Source organism: Crocuta crocuta, unplaced genomic scaffold (genome assembly GCF_008692635.1).
Source record: "Crocuta crocuta isolate KB4526 unplaced genomic scaffold, BGI_CrCroc_1.0 scaffold95, whole genome shotgun sequence".
NCBI lineage: Eukaryota > Metazoa > Chordata > Mammalia > Carnivora > Hyaenidae > Crocuta > Crocuta crocuta.
Window position 1 is genome coordinate 599551 of NW_027530971.1, and position 26548 is coordinate 626098.

The following is a 26548-nucleotide window of genomic DNA, read 5'->3' on the forward strand; positions in this document are numbered from 1 at the left end:
AGTCTTAAGTTTGCCTGAACATTGTTTTCTTCTTTGATAGACACTGAGTACTACTACCTCATGACATTATAATGGGTCCAGGTTGTGAAGAATAATAATTTTGCTGTTCCTGTCCTCAAAACACTTGAATCTAATTAGGTAATATAGGCATATGTATTATTACCTACACGAGAAAGGGTGGAATAAGATCTATAAAAGGAAATTAAAAAGTCATGTGGGTTCATGGAAGAATTAGGGATGGTACCAGAAGTTAGCATTTGTTCTGTGATCAATGGAAAGATAGAAATTGGAAAGAAAGATTATGTTGAGTTTGGACTTTGGAACTTGGGGATTGGGTTTCAGTTTCTTACACCTTGGGAAAATTAGCCAATGGCTCTGACTTTTCCTCATTTAGCAGCACTTATCCCTCGGGGTTAATGATAAGACTAGGAAAAAGTTACATGTGAGTGAGTATCTTGGCATTGTGACTGGTACATAATGGGCACTCGGTAAATGTTAGCTAAAGTAATTTTATTAATGAAAAGGTCATGAACAAATGACCTTCCTCTGAGCTTTCTTAGAGGAAGCTTAAAGGTGACTATTAAGTTTGTGAGAGGGTTTAGTCTTTTTGGGACTAAATATGATGGTACGTCATGGACTGATCCTTGAAGGGTAAATTGGAAGTGATGGTTTCAGTGAGTCATTTCAATCCTTAGAATATTATTACTTCTTCCTTCGACAATAGATAGAGCCATTAGAATTTGGTTTTTGTTTTATTCTGACAAAAGTGATGTGTTATAACCTGAGTTTTAGGACAATAACTTACAAGAATGGGAAAAAGACTGAAGACGAGTGAAGGGGTATGGGAGGACTGGCTGATGATGAGCCAACTCAGGAAGAACTATTCAGAATCCAAACCAGTGGAGGTTGGTGGGGAGAAAGGGAGAGCAAGAGCATGAGAACGTGCTGGAGCAGGAATAACTTCCTATTATTTCACCCCAAGGTCATATGCACTAATATAGAAATGTATGTAAATTCTTATTTTTTTAATTAAAAAATTTTAAGTTTATTCATTTTGAGAGAGAGGGAGAGCGAGTGTGAGCAGGGCAGGGGCAGAGAGAGGGGGAGAGAGAGAATCCCTAGGAGGTTCCATGCTCTCAGCACAGAGCCCAACACGGGGCTTGAACTCCCCAACCGAGATCGTGACCTGAGCTGAAATCAAGAGTTGGACTCTTAACTGAGCCACTCAGGCACCCCTGGAAATGTATGCATTCTTATTGTTCAGATTATAAAGTCTTTTTGTGCTCATTGGAGAAAAGTTTAAAGAGTAAAATAATTGTTTATAAGTCTAGCATATAGAAACAACCACTATGTGCTTTTAAGTCCCTTCCGAATTTAGAATGTCCTTCATGCCCAGCATTGGTTGAAATAATGGCTTATTCTTTTTTTAAAGTTTATTTATTTATTTTGAAAAGGGGGGGGAGAGAGCGAGAGCGCACAAAGGGGAAAAGCAGAGAGAGAGAGAGAGAGAGAGAGAGAGAGAGAGACCCAAGCAGGCCCCACACTGCCAGCAGAGAGCCTGATGTGAGGCTCAAACTTAAAAAATTTGAGATCATGACCTGAGCCGAAATGAACAGTTGTACACTTTTAACCAACTGAACTACCCAAGCACCCCTCTGCCCCTCACTTTGAGTCCATGTAAATGTGATCACTGTTATTAGGTTGAGGTGATTTCCCTTTATTCATTTTGGGGTATTTGTATTTTGATTTGTAATAGATCAGTGGAAGATTTTTTTTTTTGTTTCAGTGTGTCTATTTTTGACAATTTGCATATTGAGAAGGGCTGAATTTCCGAATTTTTTAACCTTTTAAAATTCTGTATTAATAGCTAAATGAAGCCAACTGTGTAGCATTTGCCTTATTTATCACCCTAAAATGGCTAGCTAAAGTTTTTGCTGTATGTCTAGAATTAGCACTCTCTTTTAAAATTTTATTTGGAAATAATTTTAGATTTATAGAAGAGTTGCAAAGAGAACATAATGTTCCTGTATTCCCTTCATCCATCTTCCTCTATGTTGATGTTTGAACCATGGTACAGTTATCAAAACTAAGAAATTAACATTGGTACAATACTGTTAACTATAGCCTTTTTTGGGTTTTCCCACTTTTTCCATTACTGTTTTTTTTTTTCCTATCCAAAGATTCTGTCTAGGATCCCACATTGCATTTAGCTATTATATCTTAGTTATAAGAAATAACTTACAAAACACACACTCCAGGCTGTGACAGTTTCTCAGGCGTTCTTTATATTTCATTACCTTGTCCTTATTGGAAAATAAGCACCTGTTATTTTCTTTTCTTTAGCATTTATTTATTTTGGGGAGAGCATAAGCCGGGGAGGGACAGAGAGAGGGGGACAGAGGATCCAAAGTGGGCTTTGCACTGAGAGGCTGACAGCAGCCTGCAGGCTGGAACTCACAAACTGCAAGATCGTGCCCTGGGGCCAAGTCAGACACTCAACTAGCCCTAGCACCTGTACTTTTAAAGTTAATGAATTACAACTCCCCCTCCCCCCATCCAAAAGTAGAGGATTCCCATGAAACCTTTTGTAAGCAAAAATCCTGAAAAGTGAAGAAACAATGACCATTTTGTAGGGTGAAACATCCTCTTCGAATTTCTTTCATTTGAGGAAAGCAAGAATTAATGTGCTTCTTTGGTAAAAGAAAACTTTTGGATAGCAGGGAAAACCTGCATATAATTTAAAATCCACCTCTGTGTGGGCTCATGTGCAATTTAAACTCTTTTAAAAAAACTTCTTGGGGCGCTTGGGTGTCTCAGTTGGTTAAGCATCCAATTTTGGCTCAGGTTATGACCTCACGGTTCGTGGGTTCGAGCCCTGCGTCGGGCTCTGTGCTGACAGCCAGCTCAGAGCCTGGAGCCTGCTTCAGACCCTGTGTCTCCCTCTCTCTCTGACCCTCCCTGCTCACACTGTCTCTCTCTCTCTCTCTCAGAAATAAATAAAACATTAAAAAAAATAAAAAAAAACCTTCTTGATAATATAAAACAGATTTATGAAATTAAGATTTCAGAATTAATTCAAAATCATTTTGAAAACTAATTGAATAAATTTGTTAATCCCCAAAGTACAGAGTTACAGGCCTGGAGCTAGCCGCACAGCATCCTTGATGTATTGATAGGAAAGTGCATTTAAGGAACAACTCTCCTCCCCAGCTGTAGGATATATGGTCAGGCATATTTCAGTTTGTCTTGATCTAGGCTTACATCACAGATGTAAAGCTCCACTGTTGATTTTGGCCTTTTCATGAAAAAGAATATGTTTTTACAGCATCATGGATGGTAAACACATTCCAGAATTGAGCACATGTCAGAAGTTTTCGGATTACTTTAAGCTTATAAATTCATTTTTAGACTGTCCTAAATATTGATTTTTTTCTTGGTTAAATTTTGCCCTCAGCTCTTGTACTTTGTTTATGAAAGTATGAGCCATGCCAAGGGGACAAATGCTTGATAATTCAGGCCCATCTCTGAAGGATGCACCACAGAGATAACCACAGATAGTGAAAGTGTAATTCCTTCTTTAAAAAAATGTGAATTTCTTTTGAGATTGGTTGGTAAGATTTTCTAATTTTTAAGTTCAGTGATTCCATTGAGTGTGGGGGTTGGTCACTGGTGGAAAATGAATGCAGTTTCCATTTGCTTGATTCACATGTCCAGTTTGAGTCACAACACTTGTATTTCCTTGGTTATCCATAGTGCTCTGGGTTTTTCTCCCTGCAGTTTCAGTTTGGGTGTGCTCAAATGTCTTGTCACATTATGGAAGAACAATCTTGTGAGTTGCCAGGAGGTCTGACAAGTCGAGCCACTCAAAGCCCTTTAATTCCAAGTGTCCTTGATCTCAGGAAGCAGCTCAGTAAATCTCTTAAGTAAGTTTTCACAGCCTAGCCGTATGTCTGCATTAAAATAAACTTCCATGTACTGCTTCACCTTCTTCTAAGTATTCCTTGAATTAGTGATGATGAAGGCCATAACCTGGAGTCATAATCTGTCACTTCCTTCATTACTTCATGCAGTGAACCTGATTCATTCATTCAGTAAGTAGTTATTGAGCTCAATAGCGTTCATGTGCCAGAAATTCTTGTAGGTACTGGGGATACAGCAGACAACACTAGGCTTCTTTTCTAGTGGACAAGACAGGTACACAGAATAGATAAAATACACAGCAGATGAAGACACAGGCTGCCTTGGAGAAGAAGAAGTTAGGGAGAGGGAATATGTTTGTGTGTGTGTGTGTGTGCACGCACGTGTGTGCACACACATGCAATATTCATTATGGTGGTCAGGAAAAGCCTCACTGTAATGATGACATTTAAGCAAAAACTTAAGTGAGGGGGCAAGTCAGCCTGATTACCCAGGAAAGGACCGTTCTAAGCAGAGGGAACAGTAAGTGCAAAAGTGTCAGGAGCTGGAAGCAAAGCCTAAGAGACTAGAGGGGCAGCAAGGCCAGCTCATGTCCTGATCTCACAGTTCGTGAGTTCAAGCACCACATTGGGCTTTCTGCTGTCAGTGCAGAGCCTGCTTCAGATCCTCTGTCTCCCTCTCTCTTTGCTCACTCTCTTTCAAAAATTAACATTAAAAAAATAATAAAAACTGGCTTTTGCTCTGAGTAAGGTTGGAAGACATTGTGGGGTTTTGAGTAGAAGAATAATGTGATCTGGCTTTCTGATGAAAAGGGTTTCATTTTATTGAAACTAGTGTTGAGGGGACACAGACAGAAGCAGATAGAAGGCTGTTGCAATCCTTCGGGTAAGAGATAATGGTGATTTGAGCCAGGGTGGTTAGCGGTGGAAAAGTGAGGAGAAATGGTCAGAATGTGTACATGTTTGGAAAATAAGAGGTATCCGCATTTCTTTTTCTTTAAAGTTTGTTTATATTTATTTTGAGAGAGAGGGAGAGTGGGGGAGGGGCAGAGAGAGAGAGGGTGGGGGAGAGAGAATTCCAAGCAGGCTCTGTGCTTTTAGCACAGAGTATGAGGTGGGGCTCGATCTCATGAACCTTAAGATTTTGACCTGAGCGAAGAGCCAGATGCTTAACTGATTGAGCCACCTGGGTGCCACGGGAGACGTCAGCATTTTTTAATGAATGGGATATGTGGTTTGAGAAAGAGAGGTCATAAGGTTGTTAGTCTGAACACCTGAGAAAGCAGAATTACTGTTTATAGAGATGGGAAAAGCAGTTGGTGGAGCAGATTATGTGGAAGAATATCAGGAGTTTTGGTGATATATGTGCTTTGTGAATGAGACACTGGGGCCTGGGTGTTGCCACCATCATTGCCTGAATGTTCTTCAGAAATTTGCATATGTCCTCTTTCTTCTCTGCAGGTACTCCTTCTATGACAAATGATTTAAACTTTTTAATATTTAAATCAAGCATCTTAACTTCCTTGATGGCAGGTACTTCATATATATTGGCTGACTGGGTTAAAAAAGAATCACATCTCAAGTGGGCTACACTGTGATAAGCAGGTTGTGTTAGACCCGATGGTTGTGTGAGGAATACAAATGTTTCTGCCTCCATACCATACGGGTGAACCTGGAAAATACAAACATAAACAGAACAAAACTAAAACTTCAGCAATTTAAAATCACCTCATGTTACACAGAATCAGGCACCAAAAACAGCAGAGCTGATGTGAGAAATAGAGTTGGGACAGAGCACTTACTTAAAACTAAGGAGCTTAGTAACCAAGTAGTCCTAATAGAAGTCTTTTTTTTTTTTGAATGTTTATTTATTTCTGAGAGAGAGAGAGCAGGGGAGGGGCAGGGAGAGAGGGAGACACAGAATCCGAAGCAGTCTCCAGGCTCTGAGCTGTCAGCACAGAGCCCGATGCCTGGCTTAAACCGACAAACCGTGAGATCATTACCTGAGCCAAAGTCATGGCTTACCCTGAGCCACCCAAGCGCCCCAAGAAGTCTTAAAAAAAAAAAGTAGCACAGTTTACTGGTGTTGCATCTAGTATGGGAGTGAAAAAATTGTAGGTTTAGACTCCAGAGCTCATGCTCTCTCCTTTGAGAAGTAGGTCTTAGGAGGTATTTGCTTCTAATAGAGACCTTTTTCTCACAATTAAAAATCTGATCCATGGTATAGCCTTCTTCATTAATCCATGGTTTTAATATAGGGAGAAATGTCTTTACAGCTTTGCCAGATAGCTTAGAAGAAAAAGTGTAGTTGTATTTGAAGCCACCAAATCAGCTACCCTTTAAAAGTAAGTCACTTCTTAGGTTTTTCAGCTTTTTCCCCTGCTTTAAGGTCTTCTTGCTAAGGTTTTCTCTTTATAATCATGAGAAAACTTGTGTCTGATTACTTTGAAACATTAACATGCTGCGGAAAAGTGCATGTGAGCCAATGTGACTTCGTCGTTATATGAATGGCATTCATCTGTTTGCCAGTCGTGTGTGAAATAGTGTGTGTCAAAGAAACACACGGCATTAGAACAGACTGTACTGCTGACCTGGGACCCCTTAGAGCTGATATATGATCCAGGACCAAACTGTAGATCTACCTTCTTATTGGATAGTCTAGAATTATTCTGTTTAAAATAGATATTCAGTATGAAAAACCCTAATGTTATTTCAATAGTATGTTTTTAAAAAATTTGAAAAAGTTAAACATTTGTTCCTTTGAAAAGCTATTTAAAAAGTAGAAGTAACCACATCTTTTTTTTTTTTTTAAGTTTATTTATTTTTGAAAAAGAGCAGGAGTGAGCAGGAGAGGGGCAAAGAGAGAGTATCCCACGCTGGCTCTGCTCTGTCAGCATAGAGCTGGACACCAGGCTTGAACTCATAACTGTGAGATCATGACCTGAGTTGAAACCAAGAACCGGCGCTTAACCAAGTGAGCCACCCAGGTGCCCCAAAACCACATCTTCATCAAGACCTATTACTGTCTTGAACCAGCATTGTCATTGTGTGACAATGTCTTAATATCTTCTTCTTTCTCTGTATATTTATATTCTTTGTTTTTTATTCTTCTTTCAATACTGTTCAGTTATTCTCTATAGGAGTTTTCATAAGTGTGGTCCCCAGAAATACCAGCCGTGGCAGGAATGGTGATGTATGAGAGCAGGAAGGCTTGTGTTTAGATAGTTAATAGGTGAGCTGTGTGCTTTTTTGTAGTAGACCAGGAGGCCAGAGACATATCACCTCATGACCAGGGAGTCATGGTATTCTCAGGGAGGGAGGCTTCAAGGTATGGAGACTGGTCTCATGTTTGTTGGATATTGGGATTCTACCAGGGGCGTATACTTTTTATTCCACAGTGCCTCATTTGGTAACCCAGTGTTACATGTATCATTTCAGAATAGATTGTTTCTTTGTGACCATATCTGTAGTTCTAATAGATTGGAAGTAGGATTTAACTGGATTTCAGGGAAGTGGAGACTTTTTGAATATGGAAGCTATATGGTTGGAAGTTGTATCATTGTTTGAAGCCTGTGATTGAGAATCATTACATACTTTGGACAGTACGAAAAGAAACAGTTGGTATGGAGTAGGACAGTGGTGTGGAAAGAGAAAGTAGTTGCTTTTAAGGGGTTAATGAAATTTAATCTTATGATATGAGAAAAGTAACTTCAGAGACACAGATGACTAGTTGGTGGGAAAGATGTATTGCCAGATTTGAATACAGACCAGTCAAGGTACAAATATAGCCAGCTAGAGCTTGGAATTTGGCTTTCAAGATGGACAAAAATTGTTTCTTATGACTGGGATGTTTTAATAACTCATTGGGCATGGAGGTTTATAGATGTTCATGTTTTTGAAGCATTCATTGATTCAAGTTTGGTTCATTAACATTCATTTTTCTTGGTTGATATATACATTTTTTAAAGAGCAAGTTTAGTATGTCATTTATAGGGCTATTAATTTGATGATTCAGTGTTCCTTCTCACTTATTTCGGTGTTTCTAGTCTTTTTTTGTATGAGTTTTCTTTAATCACTTCAGCTCTTTAGCTGGTTTTCATTAATTTAGCTCCTGATGTGCTCACATATTTTCCTAAAATCCTTCCCTGATGATGTAATAATCCAACTGTCAGTTTGATGCTTGAATCCTCTGTATTATTCTTTTCCATTTCAGACTTACATGATTGACATCTTGAATTTTTACGAAGTTGAATTTACCAAAAAGTGAGATTTGAGGGTTTCTGGCAACATAGCATTCTCAGACCCAGCATTTACTTGGAGATAACCAATTGGTCATACCTGGCGTGGCTGAAGGTCAGCTGGCTGAAATGTTGGCACCACTTAATGGCCCTTACTACTGGGTGCTCTCACCTTTTAAACTCTGGGCAGGGGTGGGAATGTGGTTGGTCTTGGGTCCCAGATTTAGGGCCACGCTAAGCCAGGACTCTCATGTTCCTAGGGCTTCCTCCATAGTTCTTCATCTATTTGTAGGCAGGGAGAGGGTGTTCGAGGTTGGTGGTGGTATAGAACCAACCTCTTTGTCTCCCAGGCTTGCCAGCTAAGGCCAGTCTGTAGGTCCAACAGCTGCCTGTTTGTAAATTAGGCTGAAATACTGCTGGGAGAGTTCTCTAGAAGGGTTCTAAATTATGGCTCTTTTTTATTTTCTCCATATAGAATTTGAATGCATAATACTTAGTGTGGTTCAGGTTTTACCAAGGAAGCCCAGCTGATGGCTGCCAGGTAGCTTTACCAAATATCATTGATCTTAGAATTCAACAAGCCCTAGAGCTTTGGAGGCTCAGAAACTTAATCTTGCTACTACATATAGCATGCACCCTTCTACTAATAGTAGAATCACATAAAACAAAGTCATAAGATACATTTGTCAGCTCAGGAGACTAATTTAAAACTGACAAAGAGACCGGAAAATGTTGGTTGCATCAGCTAGTATTACGGTAAAGGCAAATTCTTATTTTAAAATTATTGTATTTATTCTTAATAGAAACTAGTACTTTTTTAAAATAGTGCAGTCTAAATATGGAAAGCCCTTCTGATCCTACCTCATGAAATAACAGTTGTTAACAGCTTAGTTTATATGTATTCATCTAGACTCTTTGCACATGCAGTAGCCTCTGTTACTCTGTTGCTTCATTTTTTCCATAGCTTTCTAGTTAGGTTATGCCCATGGCTTGTTAACTTGTGGGAAAAAGGTATAGAGGACAGTTAGAGGGTTGTCTAATGACGTGGAATCAGATAAACAGAGCAAGCTGGGTGACTCACGGTGCAGTCACGTCTCACTAGCCCAGACTGTATGTTCATCAGTCTAGAGTCTGCTGCCCTAGCACCTCTTCCTCAAGACAGTTTGGAAGGGCAGGTGGCAACGTTTCTCTCTGAGACTGGTATTTTTCAGTGTAACTGGTCAAGTATAGACCCTGCCACCTAATAGGTGCTGAATAAATAGTAGCTCTGTGTGTACCTGCGCTTTCTGGCTCTTTTTTTCTGACAAGTTTCTCTCTCTAGGTGTATTTATACCACAGTCTAGTTTTGCCTTGGTGTGTGTCCTTTGGTCTCTTTAAGATGACTTTTCTGTTTCTACTTTGATCTGTTTTATCTTTTATTTCAGTTCTCTGCAACCTTATTTCTCTTTTCCTCTTGTGCCACACACAGAAGGATTGAACTATTCTATGAAAATCAGCACTCTATCTTGTAATTCTTGTAATTTCTCATTTCTCAGAAAAATGCTTTCTTTCATCAAATTCCATCATTACCCATTTCTTTACCTGAATTAAAAACTATTCAGCTTTTATCTTATTGTATACCTAATGTAGCTGTATTAAAAGTGTTAATATGAAGTGGCCAATATGGCCCTCTTTAAGTGTTTTCTTTTATTTCTTTTATGCATAAAACAGCTTTATTGAGATGTAATTCTTAAACCATACAATTCACCCATCCAAAATGTACTGTTCCAGGGGCGCCTGGGTGGCTCAGTCGGTTAAGCATCTGACTTCGGCTCAGGTCATGATCACATGGTTAGTGGGTTTGAGCCCTGTGTAGGACTCTGTGCTGATGGCTAACTCAGAGCCTGCAGCCTGCTTCCGATTCTGTTATCTCCTTCTCTCTCTGACCCTCCCCTGCTCACGCAGTCTCTCTCTCTTTCTCTCAGAAATAAATAAAACATTAAAAAATTAAAAAAAAATAAAAGAAAATAAAATTTATTGTTCCATAGTTTTTAGTACTTTCAGAGTTGTGCAACCATTACCATAATCAATTTTAGAACATTTTTGTCATCCCCCAAAGAAACCCTGTACCCATGAGTGGTCCCATTTCCCCTCAACTCCTGTCCAACGCTAGGCAAGCTCTAATCTTTGTGTCTCTATAGATTTGCCTTTTCTGGACATTTTATAGAAATGGAATCATACAATATGTGGCCTTTTGTGTCTGGCTGTTTTCACATTAATGTTTTCAAAGTTCATCCATGTTCATGTTGTAGTGTGTATCACTACCTCACTCCTTTTTATTCCAAAACTTATATTCCATGCTATGGATATACCACATTGTACTGATCCATTCATCTCTTGATGGGCATTTGTGTGTGATTTTTTTTTCCTTTTTCTTTTTTCTTTTATGTAAGCTCTATGCCCAATGTGGAGTGAGATCAAGAGTCGCATGCCCTACAGACTAAGCCAGCCAGGCACCACTTGTATGTGATTTCTTATTAGCAAAGTAGTATGTTAGTATTGTTTTTCTTTTTGAAACCTGAACAAGTGTAATGCAAAACATGGATGGAAGTTACAGAAGGCTAGGAGGAACCAACAGTTGTTTCTATCTGTAGACATCACTGCAGGTGTTTTCTTCAAATATCAAGAGCAATATTTGGACATTTGGAATTTATCTTTGAAATCAACATACAGAATATGTTAATAACATGTTATTCTTCATTATGGCCTATAATTTTCCTGTGAGAAAAATGTTAACTATGGAAAAAAATCCATTTAGATAAAATAAGGCACAGAATGTACTATACTATTTTTGCAGTAATTTCTCTCCCTCTCATTATTCTGTTTTCCCTCTTCTCTTCCATGTACATCAGTCCACAGTATTTACACAGGGTATGTTAACCACAGTAAACATGGAAGAGCAGAGTGGTCATGAATCCTGGAACCCAACTACTTGCTTCACATCCCTGCTCTTTTTGTACTTACTGGCTATGTGACTTGGGCAAGTTACTTCCTCTTTGCCTCAGTTTCCTCATCAGTAAAATGAGAATGCTAATAGTATCAACCTCATAGGCTTGTTGTGAAAGTCAAATAGGTTCATATGGGGAAGGTGTCTGGCACATGGAATATGCTCATTAATATAAGCTATGGTTTGCATTTAGTGCACAAGGTCACTAAGTACTTGAGATAAAACATTATTTTGGTACTCTCAACTGAGGTTGATGCATGACCCCGTTTCTCACTGTTGGTGGATATGTGCATTTTGTCTGTCATTTCACCAACTCGCACATGTGAACTTAAATGAATTGCATATTTATGAAAGAGAGGAAAGGAAAAACACAGAGATGAGGAAGGTTAGTAAGAGGAGAAGAGAAAGGTGGGAGTCAAGTAACCAACTCTCTTAAGTACCAATGTGGTTCCTGCCATGTGATAATAGCTATTTGTTGAATGGATGGATTTTTGTATAGTTTGGTTGACTATGGGTTATAGAATTAAAGTTTTCTTCAAATTTCTTACACAGTTTAAGATCTAGGAAGCCATTTCATTTGCTCTTGTTGTCATTGCGTTTTGAGGGTTACTGTTGATATGTTTCTTAACGTCTACCATGATTATCTCTACAACTGTGCACTCATTAATTTCTCCTGGTTATATTTCCTGCACAACTAATGTTTCACTTTTCAGGCACACATTTTAGGATGTATGCAATATGGGAGCAATTTTTACATGTTTGACATGATTATTGTTAGAAATCAATTAAAAATTATTTTAATGTTTTTTAAATTTATTTCTGAGAGAGAGAGAGAGACAGTGTGAGAAGGGATGGGTCAGAGAGAGAGGGAGGCACAGAATCTGAAACAGTCTCCAGGCTCTCAGCTAGCTGTCAGAGCAGAGCCCGACGCAGGGCTCGAACCCATGAACTGTGAGATTATGACCTGAGCTGAAGTCGGATGCTTAACCAACTGAGCCACCCAGGCGCCCCAGAAGTCAATTTTTCAGATGTGTCATGGGGAAGATGTTCCCCCTTTGCCAGTTGTGAAAAGGCATTAATGACGGTTTAAGGCCTGGTCCTAGCATGGAGCTTTACTTAAAATCATTTATTCTTGCAAACCACAGCACATGGCTTGTGGATGGTCTCTTTACTTTATAAGTGTGTGTGTGTGGGGAATCAGGTCAGCTGATCATACTTCTATTTAGAAGAAGAGTCAGAGGCACCTGCGTGGCTCCATTAAGCATCTGACTTTGGCTCGGGTCATGATTTCACGGTCTGAGCTTGAGCCTTGCTTTGGGTAAAACATGAGCTCTGGGCAAACCCTGCTTCTCTCTCTCTCTCTCTGCCCCTAGTGGGATTCTCCCTCTCTCTCTGCCTCTTGCTCACTTAAGCCCTCTCTCAAAAGAAAGAAAGAAAGAGAGAGAGAGAGAGAGAGAGAGAGAGAGAGAGAGAGGGAGGGGAGGAAGGAAGGAAGGAAGGGAAGAAAGAAAAAGAGGAGCCAGGATTTGAACCCAGGTTTGGGTTGCTCCCTCCCACCAGATCCGTGTGTTACCACTCTAATGTTCACTAGTATGTTTATTACCTGTCTGATGTTGCCACTTCTTCCACTTTCTTCAGGAGAAAACTTGCTGCTGTCTAGGTGATTCTCAGCATATAGCTTTCTAGTGATGTTTAAAGTGTTCTGATCTCCTGTCAATAAATGTCAGATAGAATAACGTGAACAATTTCTGGAGGTTTTGATAGTGTGTCTGGATATTGAAGAAGTAGAAAAATAGTAATGTGGAGAAATGGGAGCCAGTAGCACTTTTCTGTTGTTATTTCTTCCATAATTAAATAGTATTAATGGAAATCAAAGGGAGGAAAATGCATTATAAGTCAAACTGTGTAAAAATTGCACTATCCCTTTCCATTGTTTGTATATTTTCATATACTAGTTTTAGGTTGTATAGCCAGAATATAGATATAATTTCATACCATATTTTTAAAAAATCTTAAAATTTTTAAAAAAGTTTTATTTATTTATTTTTGAGAGTGAGAGTGAGCATGAGCCTGGGAGGGGCAGAGAGAGAGGGGATAGAAGATATGAAGTGAGCTCTGTGTGACAGCAGAGACACCAATGTGGGGCTCAAACTCACAAACTGTGAGATCATGACCTGAGCTGAAGGCAGATGCTTAACTGACTGAGCTAGCTAGATGTCCCCACACCATATTTTTTAACACAATTTTCTTGGTCATTTTCATTTTCTTTTTCTTTTTCTTTTTTATTTCTAGGAGAGAGAGAGAGAGACAGCGTGAGCAGGGGAAGGTCAGAGAGAGAGGGGGAGTCACAGACTGAAACAGGCTCCAGGCTCTGAGCTGGCAGTCAGCACAGAGTGTGATGCGGGGCCCGAACCCACGAACCGCGAGATCATGACCTAAGCGAAAGTCGGATGCTTAACCGACTAAGCCACCCAGGCGCCCCTGTCATTTTCATATGTTACAATGCAAAATCTTCATAAGTATTTTTGTGATTGCGAAGTATTCTATTGCTTCTTTTCTGTTAGTTAATTTCTAATTCTTTTTTCATAATAGCAGTGTATTGAACATCTCATGTGCAGCTATTTTAATGTTTTAGATTCTTTCCTTGGGGTTTTGAAGTGTATTGCTAAGTTACTTTCCAAAAGTATCTATCCAGTTTAAATAGCTTTCAGCATTGTCTTAACTGGTGCTACCCGCCCTTACTTCTGAAAGTGTTTTTCAGTGGAAGCATGAATGCTTATGTTCTGGTTTCCAGAAATATAGCGTTAGAGAGAGAGGTTGGCACTGTCTGCATTCATGTCTCCTAATGGGTGTATGATCAAATACGTTGGAGAGTCTCACAGTAAGGCCCCAGACAAGTTCTGCTTGAAAGACTAGATTTGTTAGCATTTCTGAAACTTATTTAAATTCAGAATTTATTTTTCTTGTAGATCTATAACAAACATCTTTGTGGAATACCATACCATATAATATCTGTGGGAAAAGGAGCCAGACTGATGCAGTCGAATGCTTTGTAGGGATGTGATCTTATGCAGGAGAGGCAGTAAGGATGTTTGCTCTAACATGTCACTCCAATCATAAGAAACTTAGTCTTGTTCATTTGTTCATTCATTTATTCATGCATTCACTCACCCAAGCAATTGACTGAGAGCCTATGTGCCAGACACTGTTCATCTACATAGCAGTGAATAAGACCAGTAAGTCCTTGCCCCTAAGTAGGCAGTAAGATGGGAAGAATGAACATTATATATTCAGTCCCTTACTGGAAGGTTCCACACACATTGTTTCATGTGGAATAGGCTTTACAGTTTACCAACTGTAAACAATGCTGATCCCTGATTTAATTAAAAAATAAATAGACATATTATCCTTACCCTCATGAAGTTTGTAATCTACTGGGGAAGCAAATAACTATATGTGAAATGATAATTACTATGATGGTGGTATATGCACACTATGTTACAGGGACACAAAGGAAGGGAATCCAGTCCCTATTTTGAGAGTTCCAAAAATTAAAAAAAAAACTATTATGGGCCCCAAGGTGGTTTAGTCTGTTAAGCGCCTGACTTCAGCTCAGGTTGTGATCTCGTGGTTCACGAGTTTGAGTCCCCTATCGGGGTCTGTGCTGACAGCTCAGAGCCTGGAACCTGCTTCAGATTCTGTGTCTCCCTCTCTCTTTGCCCCTCCCCTCTGTCTCTCTCACTGTGTCTCTCTCAAAAATAAATACAAACATTAAAAAATAAAAAAAAACTTTTATAGGGATTTGATTTCTCAAGAATTCTTAGGCACTGCCACAGAATTGAACATATATTTGTTTCTGTGCATGTTTGCAGTGAATTAAAAACATCTTCATTGGCAAAGACAATAGCTAATTTTGATTTGAAATATAAATTTACTCAATTCCACCCACACATTAGGTGTGTTATATCAGCGTAATCTTCACATTTCTTCTCCTTAGTCAGCAGAGACTTCAGAAGTCAGTTCTTACCTCTTCTGTGATGGAAAGGAAGCCAGATTGGAGTAAGAATCCTATACTGAGTACCTACAAACTCCTGCTTTAATAAAGGTTTCCAGTATAGCAAAGAAACTTAGTAAATTACCATTCATAATCTAGAAACTGGTAGTACTGTAGAAGAGAGGTGGTGCAAAGCAGGTCTTTAGTCTTACTAGTCTGTCCTTGGTATCATCAAGTACTGAAGAAGTTCTGACACTTGTTGGATGTAATGGGGAAAAATGAAGGCCATCAAAACTAATTAAAAAAATTAAATGGTAATTTCAAATTAAAAACATTGCTTACCACTGATTCAGAAGACAGACTACTTAGAACTACTGCTTGAGGATTGCAGACAAGGCTTGTCTGTATAATTTTGATTCTGTTTCATTGACAATGGAGGTAAAAGATGCTATTTGCTCTTTTGCAAAGCAGGATGATCTTGGCCTATCTCCGGTGATTATCATGTGCTCCTGGGCGAGAAAGGCAGTCATTGAGGAACCTGATATAAGAACATCTTTGTAGCAGGCCCCCAGTTATCTGTCTGTCTGTCTATCTATCTATTTATTTTTAGGACATTTGGAGGAAGAATGAAGACAAAAGCAAGATATCTCCCCATGAACTTTCTGTCACTGTGTAACTACATAACACATAAAGCAGCTCTAGTTGCTATTTCCCCTTTTTTTCTTAAATGGATGAATGTTTGTGATTTAGCATAAAGTTCATGAACTAAGAAAAGCAGTTGGACACAGATGCCTGTATCTTTCCACTCAGTGTATCTTATTACCTTTAACTGCCTGTTAAAATCATGCTTTTATTTTTACCTTTCAAATATAAATTGCCAACACCAGGCTTAGCAAATGAAACGGATTACTTATGGTAACTGTAAGTAGTTATGCACTCCAAATCCTTGAGAGAGCTTTCCCAAAGGGCAGGCAATGTCTTTCAAAATCCTATTACAGGATTTTATTTGCAGGTGCTGTGAACAGAAGGCGGAAAGCCTCCATGTTTTATTGCTACCCAACTTCATCAGGTCTGCTCACTCTGTTGAAAATTGTGGCAAAAATGATACACATCAGCTCTTTTATTCTTTTGTTACTACTCTGGGCAAATAAAAGCATATTGGGGAATTTAATGAAGCAGTGTGTCCTTGGAGGGAGCTTTGAAGATTCGGAGTATATGACTGTTGGTCTTTAATACTGGAGATTTTTGTGTAAAACACACTGGCATCAACAAAATCAAGTCCTCACAGATAGCCCAGTGTTTGCCATGTATGTATTTAAATCATACATGTATCTAGTAGCAGTCACCTTGGAGACCTCCTGGGTGTGCCAAGAGCAGCCAAGATAATGAAAACTGTAGCAGAATCATTGGAACTCTGCAGTTCCAAATTTGGGGGTGGTCTGTTTACCCAGTAAGTAGAGAGACCATGATATTAAAAGCAAAACCACAAAGCATTGGAAGGGGAAATTTGATTATTCAACAAATTAGCAAACACACCCCAAGGACACATTCTGGAAATCTGTCCTGCTTGAGAGGCTACATCTCAGTTTGCTTTGGCCTTCACATGCATGATTGGTTTTTCCTTGGAGTCTGGGAAAGGCAGCATGGATGGAAAGGATAGATCTGTGCTGCAGAGATACAGGTGCGCATGAAGGATGGCGGCCGTAGGCTTCTCATGAGGAGTAGTCATTCTTGAGGTTACCGCAATTCCTGACATACTTGTTTCACTCTGCTTATTGCTGGCCGGTAGGAGTGTAGGCATGTGTTGATGACCTCGTAAGGATAATCTTAATTCTGCTTTAATTTTTAAGCTTCAGTACTTAATGATAATGAATACTTGCAGTGTATCTCCTGATTGATCAAAACAAAGAAGTATGAGCAACTGTAGTCGTGAACTTCTGGTCCAAACAGTGTTGGAATTGACGCTGGTTTGTCTTTCATTTTGCAGGGCTAACACCACCAGTACACCACTTCTTTCCCTTGGGAGCAGCCTCCTAGGTTTTCCATTATTGCTGCTTTGAATGTAGGAGAGAATACAGTCCTCTGGATTACTCTAGGGAAATGACAAGGGAGCTTGTGGTCAATTAGTGCACCAGAAATTCCAGGCTGAAGCAATTCGAGACATATGTGACCATATAGTACTTAGGATTCTCACCAGTGACATCAACATGAAAATATTGTAGCAGCTTAGTAAATACCTCACTGCACTAATTGTGTGAAGGGCTGAAAGGGCCCTTCCTAATGGGAGCAGCCATAGAATCTCTAGCATCAAGAAATCTTAATGGATACAAAGTAATGAAATGGCTGATTTTTGTATTTTTAAACCAACTTAATGTTCTTTTTGTTTACTACTAAACATTTCTGAGTGGAATAATTCTTATTTGGCAGTCAGTATTTCCCCCTCAGAGCTAGCAAGAATTTTCAGTATGTTTTGGGCACAAAATGCATTCTATTTTAGACACCAAAGAATCATTTTTCAATATTTGCTTCAGAGTTTGTAAGGTAATTTCAACAGATCTCACAAATGTTTACTTAATAGTTTCCATCTCTATTCCTGCAGTACTTTTTACACATCTCTATTTTGGCATCACTCAACCATAATCATAGTACCTAATTGGTTTCTCTTTTACTCAACTAGAGCTCAGTGAGGGCAGGGGCTTTCTTCCTTGGCTTTGAATCTCTGGTCCATTGTGTGGCGCTCAGTATTGAAAAACCAACAAAATGCTTAAGAGTGTTGTCTGAAAATCAAGTAACTTCTTAGTGTAATTATGCTCTTTTTGTAGCACATTTTACATTCTTTCCAAACCATGTCTACACAAGTCTGGTGTGTCAGGGAAAGATTCATAGCATTAGGTAATGCTGTTAGGAGATTATTGTAGGACTCTTTGGGAGGCTTCATACTTTTATCTTAATTAGGAGAAAGTCTTACAGAGAGTAAGCATAGAGTATAAAAAGGAGGCCAGAAGCATTCAGTTATTGCTGTTAGATATCACCCAGGTGTCTCGTGATTCCCCCTGCTTGCCTCTGTATTTGAGACCTGCTTGACTCTTTTCTCTTGATTCTGGATTGCTGGTGTTGCCTCTCTGATCTTTTCATTTCTTCCTGATCCTTATTGCCCTGTCTACTTCCTTGAACTAGATTCACATCTGCCAGACTTGTTCCTACCTGATTGATCCCTGGCATGGCCCACCCAATTACTGCTGCCTTCCAGTGATACCTGATTTGACCTAACTGGTTATGACATATCATTTGTCAAAACCTTGGTGTGTTACTATTATCTGGAATACATTTACTCAACAACTGTACTTTCATTAGAAATAACATGGAAATTTAGGTCAAAACTTTTTATGGGTTTAGTTCCTTAAAAATACACATCCCTACTACGGCTTATCAAATTTACCAGAAGGCCTTGGATTTAGCTATTAGGGCTTATAGTGAATGTGGAGTCTAGGACTTAGATGTTCATGCTAAGACTTCTGTAAGAGATACTGAGGAAGCTTTTCTTCCTTGCTTGCGCATATCTATGATGTGTATGAACCATAGGAAGGAATGTGAAGATATTAAATATAGTTCTTACCTAACATTAAGGGTATGAATACAATAAAAACATAAACATGAGATAGAGGTCAGTTGTGGTCTGTCTTAGAATTGATTTTTATGGTCTAATACTATTTTTAAAAATTATAATTCTGCCTTTGTATATGTAAAAAGACTGTGTGAATGCCGTTACACACATATATTCAACCCTTATTTTTAAAAACTTTATAGAAAATTACAACCTTCATTTTACCCATTTTTAGAAATCTTTGTTTCTTTGTGTACATTCAAATTTGTCTGGTATTTTAGTCTTTCAGTCTGAAGAATTTTTTTTTCACAGTAGGCTCCATGCCAAATGTGAGGCTTGAATTTACTGAGGTCAGGAGTCACATGCTCTACTGACTGAGCCAGCCACAGCCTAAACATTTTCTGTAGTTCAGGTTTGCCGCTAATAAATTCTTAGAGTTTGTTTGGAAAAGTCTTCATTTCTGAGAAACATTTTCCTCAGAAACATATTTCTCAGAAATATATATGTAACATATAATATATATGTTATATAAAATAAAATATATAATTTTATTTTTTTTCGAGAGAGAGTATGAGTGGGGCAGAGGCGGGGGGAGAGAGAGAAAGAATCCTAAGTGGGGCTCAATCCCACGATTCTGGGACCATGACTGAAGCTGAAATCAAGAGTCAAACCCACTGAGCCACTCAGTCTCCCCTAATAAGTGTTGATTTAAAAAATTTTTTTTCAATAATTTAAAGATGTCATTGCATTTTTTTTTGCTTTGAATTGCTTCTGACAAGAAGGTTGTTTAATCCTTGTTTCTCTGTATGTAGTGTGCCCCCCTCCCTCTGCCATCAAGATGATCTCTTTATTCTTCATTTCCAACAGTTTGAATATGATATGAGTTGGGTGTGTATGTGTGTGTATGCATGTATGCATATGGGTGTTGGATTTATCTTGTTTGGGACTTTCTAACCTCTTGGATCTGTGTTTTGATTTCTTTTGTTAGAAATGTAGTAAATAGAGCTGTGCTTTATTATACATTTGTTTTAATTTTTGGAGTATTCTCAGTCATTATTTCTTCCAACATTTTCTCTGCCCCATTCAATCTTCTCCTTCTGCGATTCCAATTACACATATGTTAGACCATTTGATACTGCCCTGTAGTTCTTAGATGCTCTGTTGTAGATTTTTGATTTTTCACTCCTTTTTCCTTTGTGTTTCACTTTCAGTAATTTCTATTGACCTATCCTTGAATTTATTGATTCTTTCCTGGGCTGTGTTTAGTCTATTGATGAGCCTGACAAAAGCATTCTTCATCTTGTTACCATGTTTTTTATTTTTAGCATTTCCTTAACTCTTAATAGTGTCCATCTCTCTGCTTGAGTTTGAGGTCTCAGGTTTCAGATATAGATTTTCCACTTGTTTTCTCTGATGAACCTTGGTTTTCTCTTTTGCAAAGTAGAAAAATCAGGAACATATAATAATGACTAACAATTGTTTTGAGGATCAAATGTGATCCCTTGGGCTAGTCCCAACCTCTTCCTTCCCTTGGTCTCAATCACTGTCATTTAAGGCTTGCACAGTATGATTACATTGACTCTACTTAGTTCCTAAATTGTCAGATTGTGTGAAGGGGAAGGGACCTAACATTTACTGACAGCCTGTGTTAATCTCATATAGAATTTGAGAAGGGGATAAAAATCACATTTAAAAAGTGCTTTTGTAAAACATTTTACTTCTGCCAGGTCTATGTGGATTTTAATTGGAAGAAACAGACAGCATTAAATCCAGTTGCCACTTGGTTAAATCTGTTAAAGAATCATTAAAATTTTTCAACTGTTGGGTTTCTTGACTCGCTTGAGAAATGTCATGGCTCATAAAACATCTTACTCTCTTTCTCAGTGCCTATAGGATTTTAAATAATTGGGTTGGCTCCCCAGTTTTGCATTGTGAGGAAAAACTAGTGGAGGTTTTTGCTCCTTACTGACTGGTGCAAATGAATGATATTCTCATTGGATTTGGCTTTGTAGTCACAGATTTGGATTCAGAATCTGGTTGCACAGCTGTAAAATCTTGGGCTGATTATTTAACTTTTTGAGATTGGGTTGTTTTTGTTTTTGTTTTAATCTGTGAAATAAGGATAATACCTGCATGAGAGAGCTGTTTTGAAGACATAATGTATGTAAAAAAGACATAAGTATGTAAAGCTTTGGGTATAGTACCTAGTTAATAGTGATCAGTGACGGATAGCATTAAAAACAGTAGCTAAAATGAAAACATGGCACCATTAAGTCAAGTTGTAGTAAATAGCGGGGGAAAGGCAGCTTTAATATTCTTTTTATTTATTTTATTTGGAGAGGTCCATCTGGTAAAAGGATATCTTAATAAGGAGAGAGTTAACTAAAAAGTGTGGATGAATAAGAATAACCAAGAATTAGTGCTTACGGTGTGACAGAGCTCAGGTTTAATCCTCAGAACACCCGCATGAAGTAAGCTGCCATTCCTCTAAGAAGTCTTTCTTTATCTGAGTAAGGGTGATCACCCCCTCATTGGTGTTTTTTTGTTCTAGTTTATACTTTATCATTATTTTTATACGTAACCCCCTCCTCTCTCTACTTCTCATCCCAGTGAACGGTTTTTTATGTATTTGGTCAGAAGTGTCTGTCAGTAAGTAGAATTAAATCATTGGGATGTCGAATCTCTGTGTGTTTCTGGTCAAGAGTGAAATCCCACTTTCTTTATGTTGTAGGTGAAAATTTAAGCATTAAAAACTGAATGTTGGTCTAAAGTAAAACTACTAAGAAAATAGTTGTGGATAAAGAAACTGCTCAATCAATCTGAGGCTCCTTCCCTGCACACCCCTCCCCCCCCATTATGGACTGTTTAAGATAAACAAATAGAGCATCTTAAAGTCACTGTTGCTCTGGAAATTACCATAGGGTAAATATGAATTTCAAAGAGATATCCAAATTCTGTGTTTGTAAGTAGTTTTACTTTAATGGGTATTACTCAAGATTGAGATTATTTAATACAAAGAAACATTCTTTATTCATACTGTGAGTAACTGTCTTCCAAAACATAGACCACAATACAGGCATTCTTACTTGAAAAGTACAAGGAATAACGTCAAATTATTTTTGCAGCTTTTTTTTTTTTTTTTTGGTCATAACAAAAATTTTCACAAAACTGTCCTGCTGATCATAGATTTTTAGAGTTGGAGGAAACCTAAGAGATCTAATCTAACCCTTTCCTGCCACCCAGAGAGATGAAGCAATTTATCCAAAGTCGAGTAGCTAACTAATGACAACTAGTGAGAGAACAGAGTCCTTTATCCATAGTGTTACATTCCTCTGGAAAAAACTGCCTACTCACTCTTGGTTTTTAATGCTAGTTAGAGTCTTAGGGCAAGGTTTTCCCCTGTGACTCACTACTGCTCTTTTGTTTTCTTGTGTGGGTGTCGGGACCCAGCCGTTAAGGATGGAGGGGTTTGTTGTTGTTGTTGTTGTTGTTGTTGTTGAACAATTGAACAGTGTAAGGCACTAAACAAGAAAAAGGCACTTGTCTGGTTAGCATGTGAGGGGTACGGAAGAAGGGTTGTAGCTTAGACTCTGCTTTCAACATTGATAGGCAGGTATTTTAAACCTGAGTTTCCTAACCTGGGTTCTGAATTCCCTAAAATTTTGTGAAAATTATGCAAATAGATGCATACCTCCCAAGAAAAGAATGTGTAGCTTTCATCAAGTTATCAAAGTGTACATAGCCGAAAACTGTTTTCTTTTTTCTTTTTTTAAATATTTTTATTTATTTCTAGGAGAGAGAGAGAGAGAGAGAGAGACAGCATGAGCAGGGGAGGGTCAGAGAGAGAGGGAGACACAGACTCTGAAATAGGCCCCAGGCTCTGAGCTGGCAGTCAGCACAGAGCCCGACGCGGGGCTTGAACCCACGAACCGCGAGATCATGACCTAAGCGAAAGTCGGACGCTTAACCCACTAAGCCACCCAGGTGCCCCATGTTGTTTTCTTTGTTAATGGGAGGGACAAAGCCAGTAAGCAAACCTGAGAACCAGTTCCCCACTCTTGTACTCTAAATACTAATTGTATTAGAGGCCTCCTTATTATCTCCAGATGGCTTCCTGGATCTTGTCATGGAAGCCATTGGAGGCCCCAACCTTCTCGCAAGAACTTTTCCCATAGGTTTCCCAAGGCTACCTTTTCTCCCTTCTCTGCTTATTGTTTCCAGCATAGGGTGAGAGACTCTGGGCTTTTTTGTTCATTAGAAAGCTTAGGAGTGTTTTTTCAATTACATTCGGTTAAAAGGAATTCGTAAGCTGACTTGAGAGCCTAATAGTGTTTGCTATAAGAAAAAAAACTGCAGTCAGGATTCCAATCAATACTTCGCACATTTACTTTTAGAATGCTTCTCGTTCTTCAGGTAGGGAATCTTTGTATGATCAAGAAACTCTTTATACTTTCTAGAAACAGACTGAAAATCTGTGTATGGTGGCTTAGGAGTTACCCAGATCTGTCTCTAAAAATGTTTTAATTTAGTTTTTCTTTCCTGAATGTTATTAGGTCTAAAAGAAATTACCCTTGAATAGGAATTCACTTTAATGGCCTTTCTTCCTAGAAAAGAACATATGTAATACACATTCTAAATTAAAAAAAAGTTTTTAAATGTTTTTTTTCTTTTCTTTTTTTTTTTTTTTCTGAGGGAGAGAGAGAGACAGAGTATAAGCTGAGGAAGAGCAGAGATAGAGGGAGACACAGAATCCGAAGCAGGCTCCAGGCTCTGAGCTGTCAGCACAGAGCCCGATGCAGGGTTCGAACTCACAAACTATGAGATCATGACCTGAGCTGAAGTTGGATGCTTAACCGACTGAGCCATCCAGGCACCCCTCTAAAAATTTTAAGTTTAGCATCTGAACACACAAAGAGAAAGCCACCATTAAGATTAAGGTTGGAAGAATTTGTTCGTTCATTGATTTTAAAAAGGCCATACTGAGTGCATGTCTTGAACCCTCAGGTGTCCTGTTAGATGCTGGAAAATAAGAGGTCTTTTTCCTTGTGAAGCTCATGATCTCCTGGGGACACAGCCTAACAAATTCCAACCTAGCATGCTAAATACTTTAATAGAGGTGCTAAAACAGCATTGGAATCAGTACTCTGCCTAACCAAGAAGAAAGATGGGGAGTTACAGAAAACTTCCTGGAAAGGTGACCAATACTTGAGTTGTATCTTAATAGGTTCAGTAGAAACTTGTCAGGCAAGACGGAATCTAGGTATAAGTGGTATATTTGTGCCTTCCTCATTTTAACTACATTTAACATTTGCCACTCTCTTATTTTGTGTTTTCAATTAGAGCTCTAAACGAGAATGGAAGCCACTGGAGGACCGTAGCTGTACAGACATACCATGGCTGCTCCTTTTTATCCTCTTCTGCATCGGAATGGTAAGAACACTCTTTTAGATGATCAGGACCTGATGCACCCATGATCCAAGGGAATGATGGGGGAGTTGGTTTAAAGAAGGAACTTGTTATTTATTTATTTATTTATATTTAACCCCCTTCTGAATTGCTTATAACAAGAGGTCCTAGGGTATCATTGAACCTGGTTATTTTTGTCCCATACAATTAATTGGTATTTGATACTCCTTGATTTTGTTTTCTTTTTCTAAGCTTACATGAGATATAATTAAGGGGAACTCTGTCTCTTTTACTAGATCATTTAAGGAAGCCAGATCATTCCACACACATTTCTGTGAATTGCGATCTTGATGGCCTGTTAACCAGAGCACTGGCTGTGGACTCTTGAGTATTTATCCAACCCAGTCACACAAACCTGATGGCCATTTTTGTACCAGTTTTCCTTTCAGGAACTTGGTGTGTTCCTTTGTATGAAATTAGAGGTTGTGCCAGAACATATCTACGGTGTTTCCAATTCTGACATCTTTTAGTTCTTCCTGAAGAGACGAGGCTGCTTGCTCACTGCTTCTGCCCATACAAGGCCCCTGCTGCCTGCTGTGTCTGCTGTACTGAGCAGCGGCTCTCAATTGGAGATCGGAGACTTGGCGATTTTCCATTGGGTGTGGAGTCCCTGTGCAAAGTGTTGAGGGTGTGCTGATTCAAACTGCATACCCATCCTGCCCTGCAGGAGTTTCTGACATAGCCTTCAGGGACTTGAGAGTCCCTGCCAGTGTGCTGGGCTGGAAAAGAAGGTGGAAAACAGCGGTTTTAGAGGTAGCTGATGTGTAGAGCTACAGTTAGAACAGACTGGGAAATTCTCATCTCATTCATCACCCTCATTCTACAGAGTAAAAACCTCAAAACCAGAGCTGGCAATGACCATCCCAAGGCCACTTGTTAGTTAGTAGCAGGGCTCGGAACAGAACCGTGGTCTCATAATTTCCAGGGCAGTGCTTTTTTCTGCCACCTTGTTTCCTCTTCCTCGAGGGGACTGTGCAGACGGTATTGCTCTCTTTTTCATGGTCTTTACAACCCAAAACACTACTACGTCTGGCAGCCTTTTTTTCATAAATATGTGAGCATTTTTAACTTCCCTTTCCCCATGCCTTAGGAAAATCTTATTCTGTGTCTTCCTCAACTGTACACCCTGCAAATGCTATTTGAAAATCACAGAACCACCCTATTCCTAATAGGCATAATTAATAGGTACCAGTTCTGAACATGAAGAAAGGAAAAGAAAGCAGTAGCCTTTCAAGAGATATACTAAATTGAGTAAAATAAGGAGTGTTTGTTTTAAAGATAGTAGTTAGCTCAGTTTTAGGAAACCTAAGATACTTAGAAAACATCAAAATACCCACTTCCTCACTTGGGACTTAGAAGATGTTCAAGAGTCTACTTAGTTTAATGGAGTGGCACCTGAAATGCAGTGTGCATGCAGAGTGTGGCAAACATTTTTTTGTTAACAGAATTAATCCACAACCTCTCCCCATACTCTGAATTATCCCTAAGACGAACAGCAGCTGACCCTTCAAAATTATGTTTATAAAAACATGTACCTGCCACTCCAGGTGCTTTTGATTTTCTACCCTAAAATAGCTCAGGAAAGCACACTCATTAATGTTGATAGGCTGACTCAGGAGTGACTTGAGAGTAAGGAGCTATTTGTTTACTGACACATTTTAATGCAATGGTAATTAATATAATGTTGAATTCAGTGCAGTGGTAATTAAGACCCACTGTGTGTACTTTTAAATGCATGTATAGTGTTATTTGTCTTTGAAGGATTTTTTTAAATGGGTTACCTTCACGGAGATGAGCTAACCTCAATTTTTGCCATGTGGAAACTGGAGAAATTTCCAAGTTCTGTTGCCCACCATACTGGCACAACACAACGATAGATCAGTGTTTTTTTTGTCTTCTGTGTGTTTGTTTTGTATGGTTCTGAAAAGGTTTGTTTTTTCTTTTAGGATTTCATCCTATAAGATGCCTTACTTCTCAGAGAAACATTCATCAAACAATTTATTGAGCATTGCCCTCTGCTTGATGCTTTTATATGTATTTATCTTGTTAAATTCTCCCAGTTATCTTATGAAATAGGTTTTATCCCCAACTTATAATTTAAGTTGTAACAAGGTTAAATATTTGCTTGTCTAAGAATATAATAATGGTAATACACAACAAAGATAGAATATGAACCAGAACTTTCTGCCTATGCTCTGTTGATCTAGTGGTCTTTCTGTCATCTTGTGACCTAATCAAGCCATATCTTCATGCAATGTCCTTACTTGCAGTTTTTTGCTCATTCCTTGATGTCTGTGCTTTGAAATATTTTAAGATCTTGTCTTACTTCATTCATCTTCACCA

At 38.7% G+C, this 26548-nt stretch overlaps 1 protein-coding gene across 1 annotated transcript in view; it reads left to right on the forward strand.

Moving 5' to 3' along the window:
• Positions 1-809: 809 nt before the first annotated feature.
• SLC44A1 (solute carrier family 44 member 1) overlaps positions 810-26548 on the forward strand; it is a 125708-nt gene continuing 99969 nt past the window's right edge. Inside the window, exons 1-2 of the mRNA XM_077769757.1 lie at positions 810-905; positions 24080-24169. Of these exons, the coding sequence (XP_077625883.1) occupies positions 810-905; positions 24080-24169 (186 nt within the window). The remainder of the gene's footprint in view (positions 906-24079; positions 24170-26548) is intronic.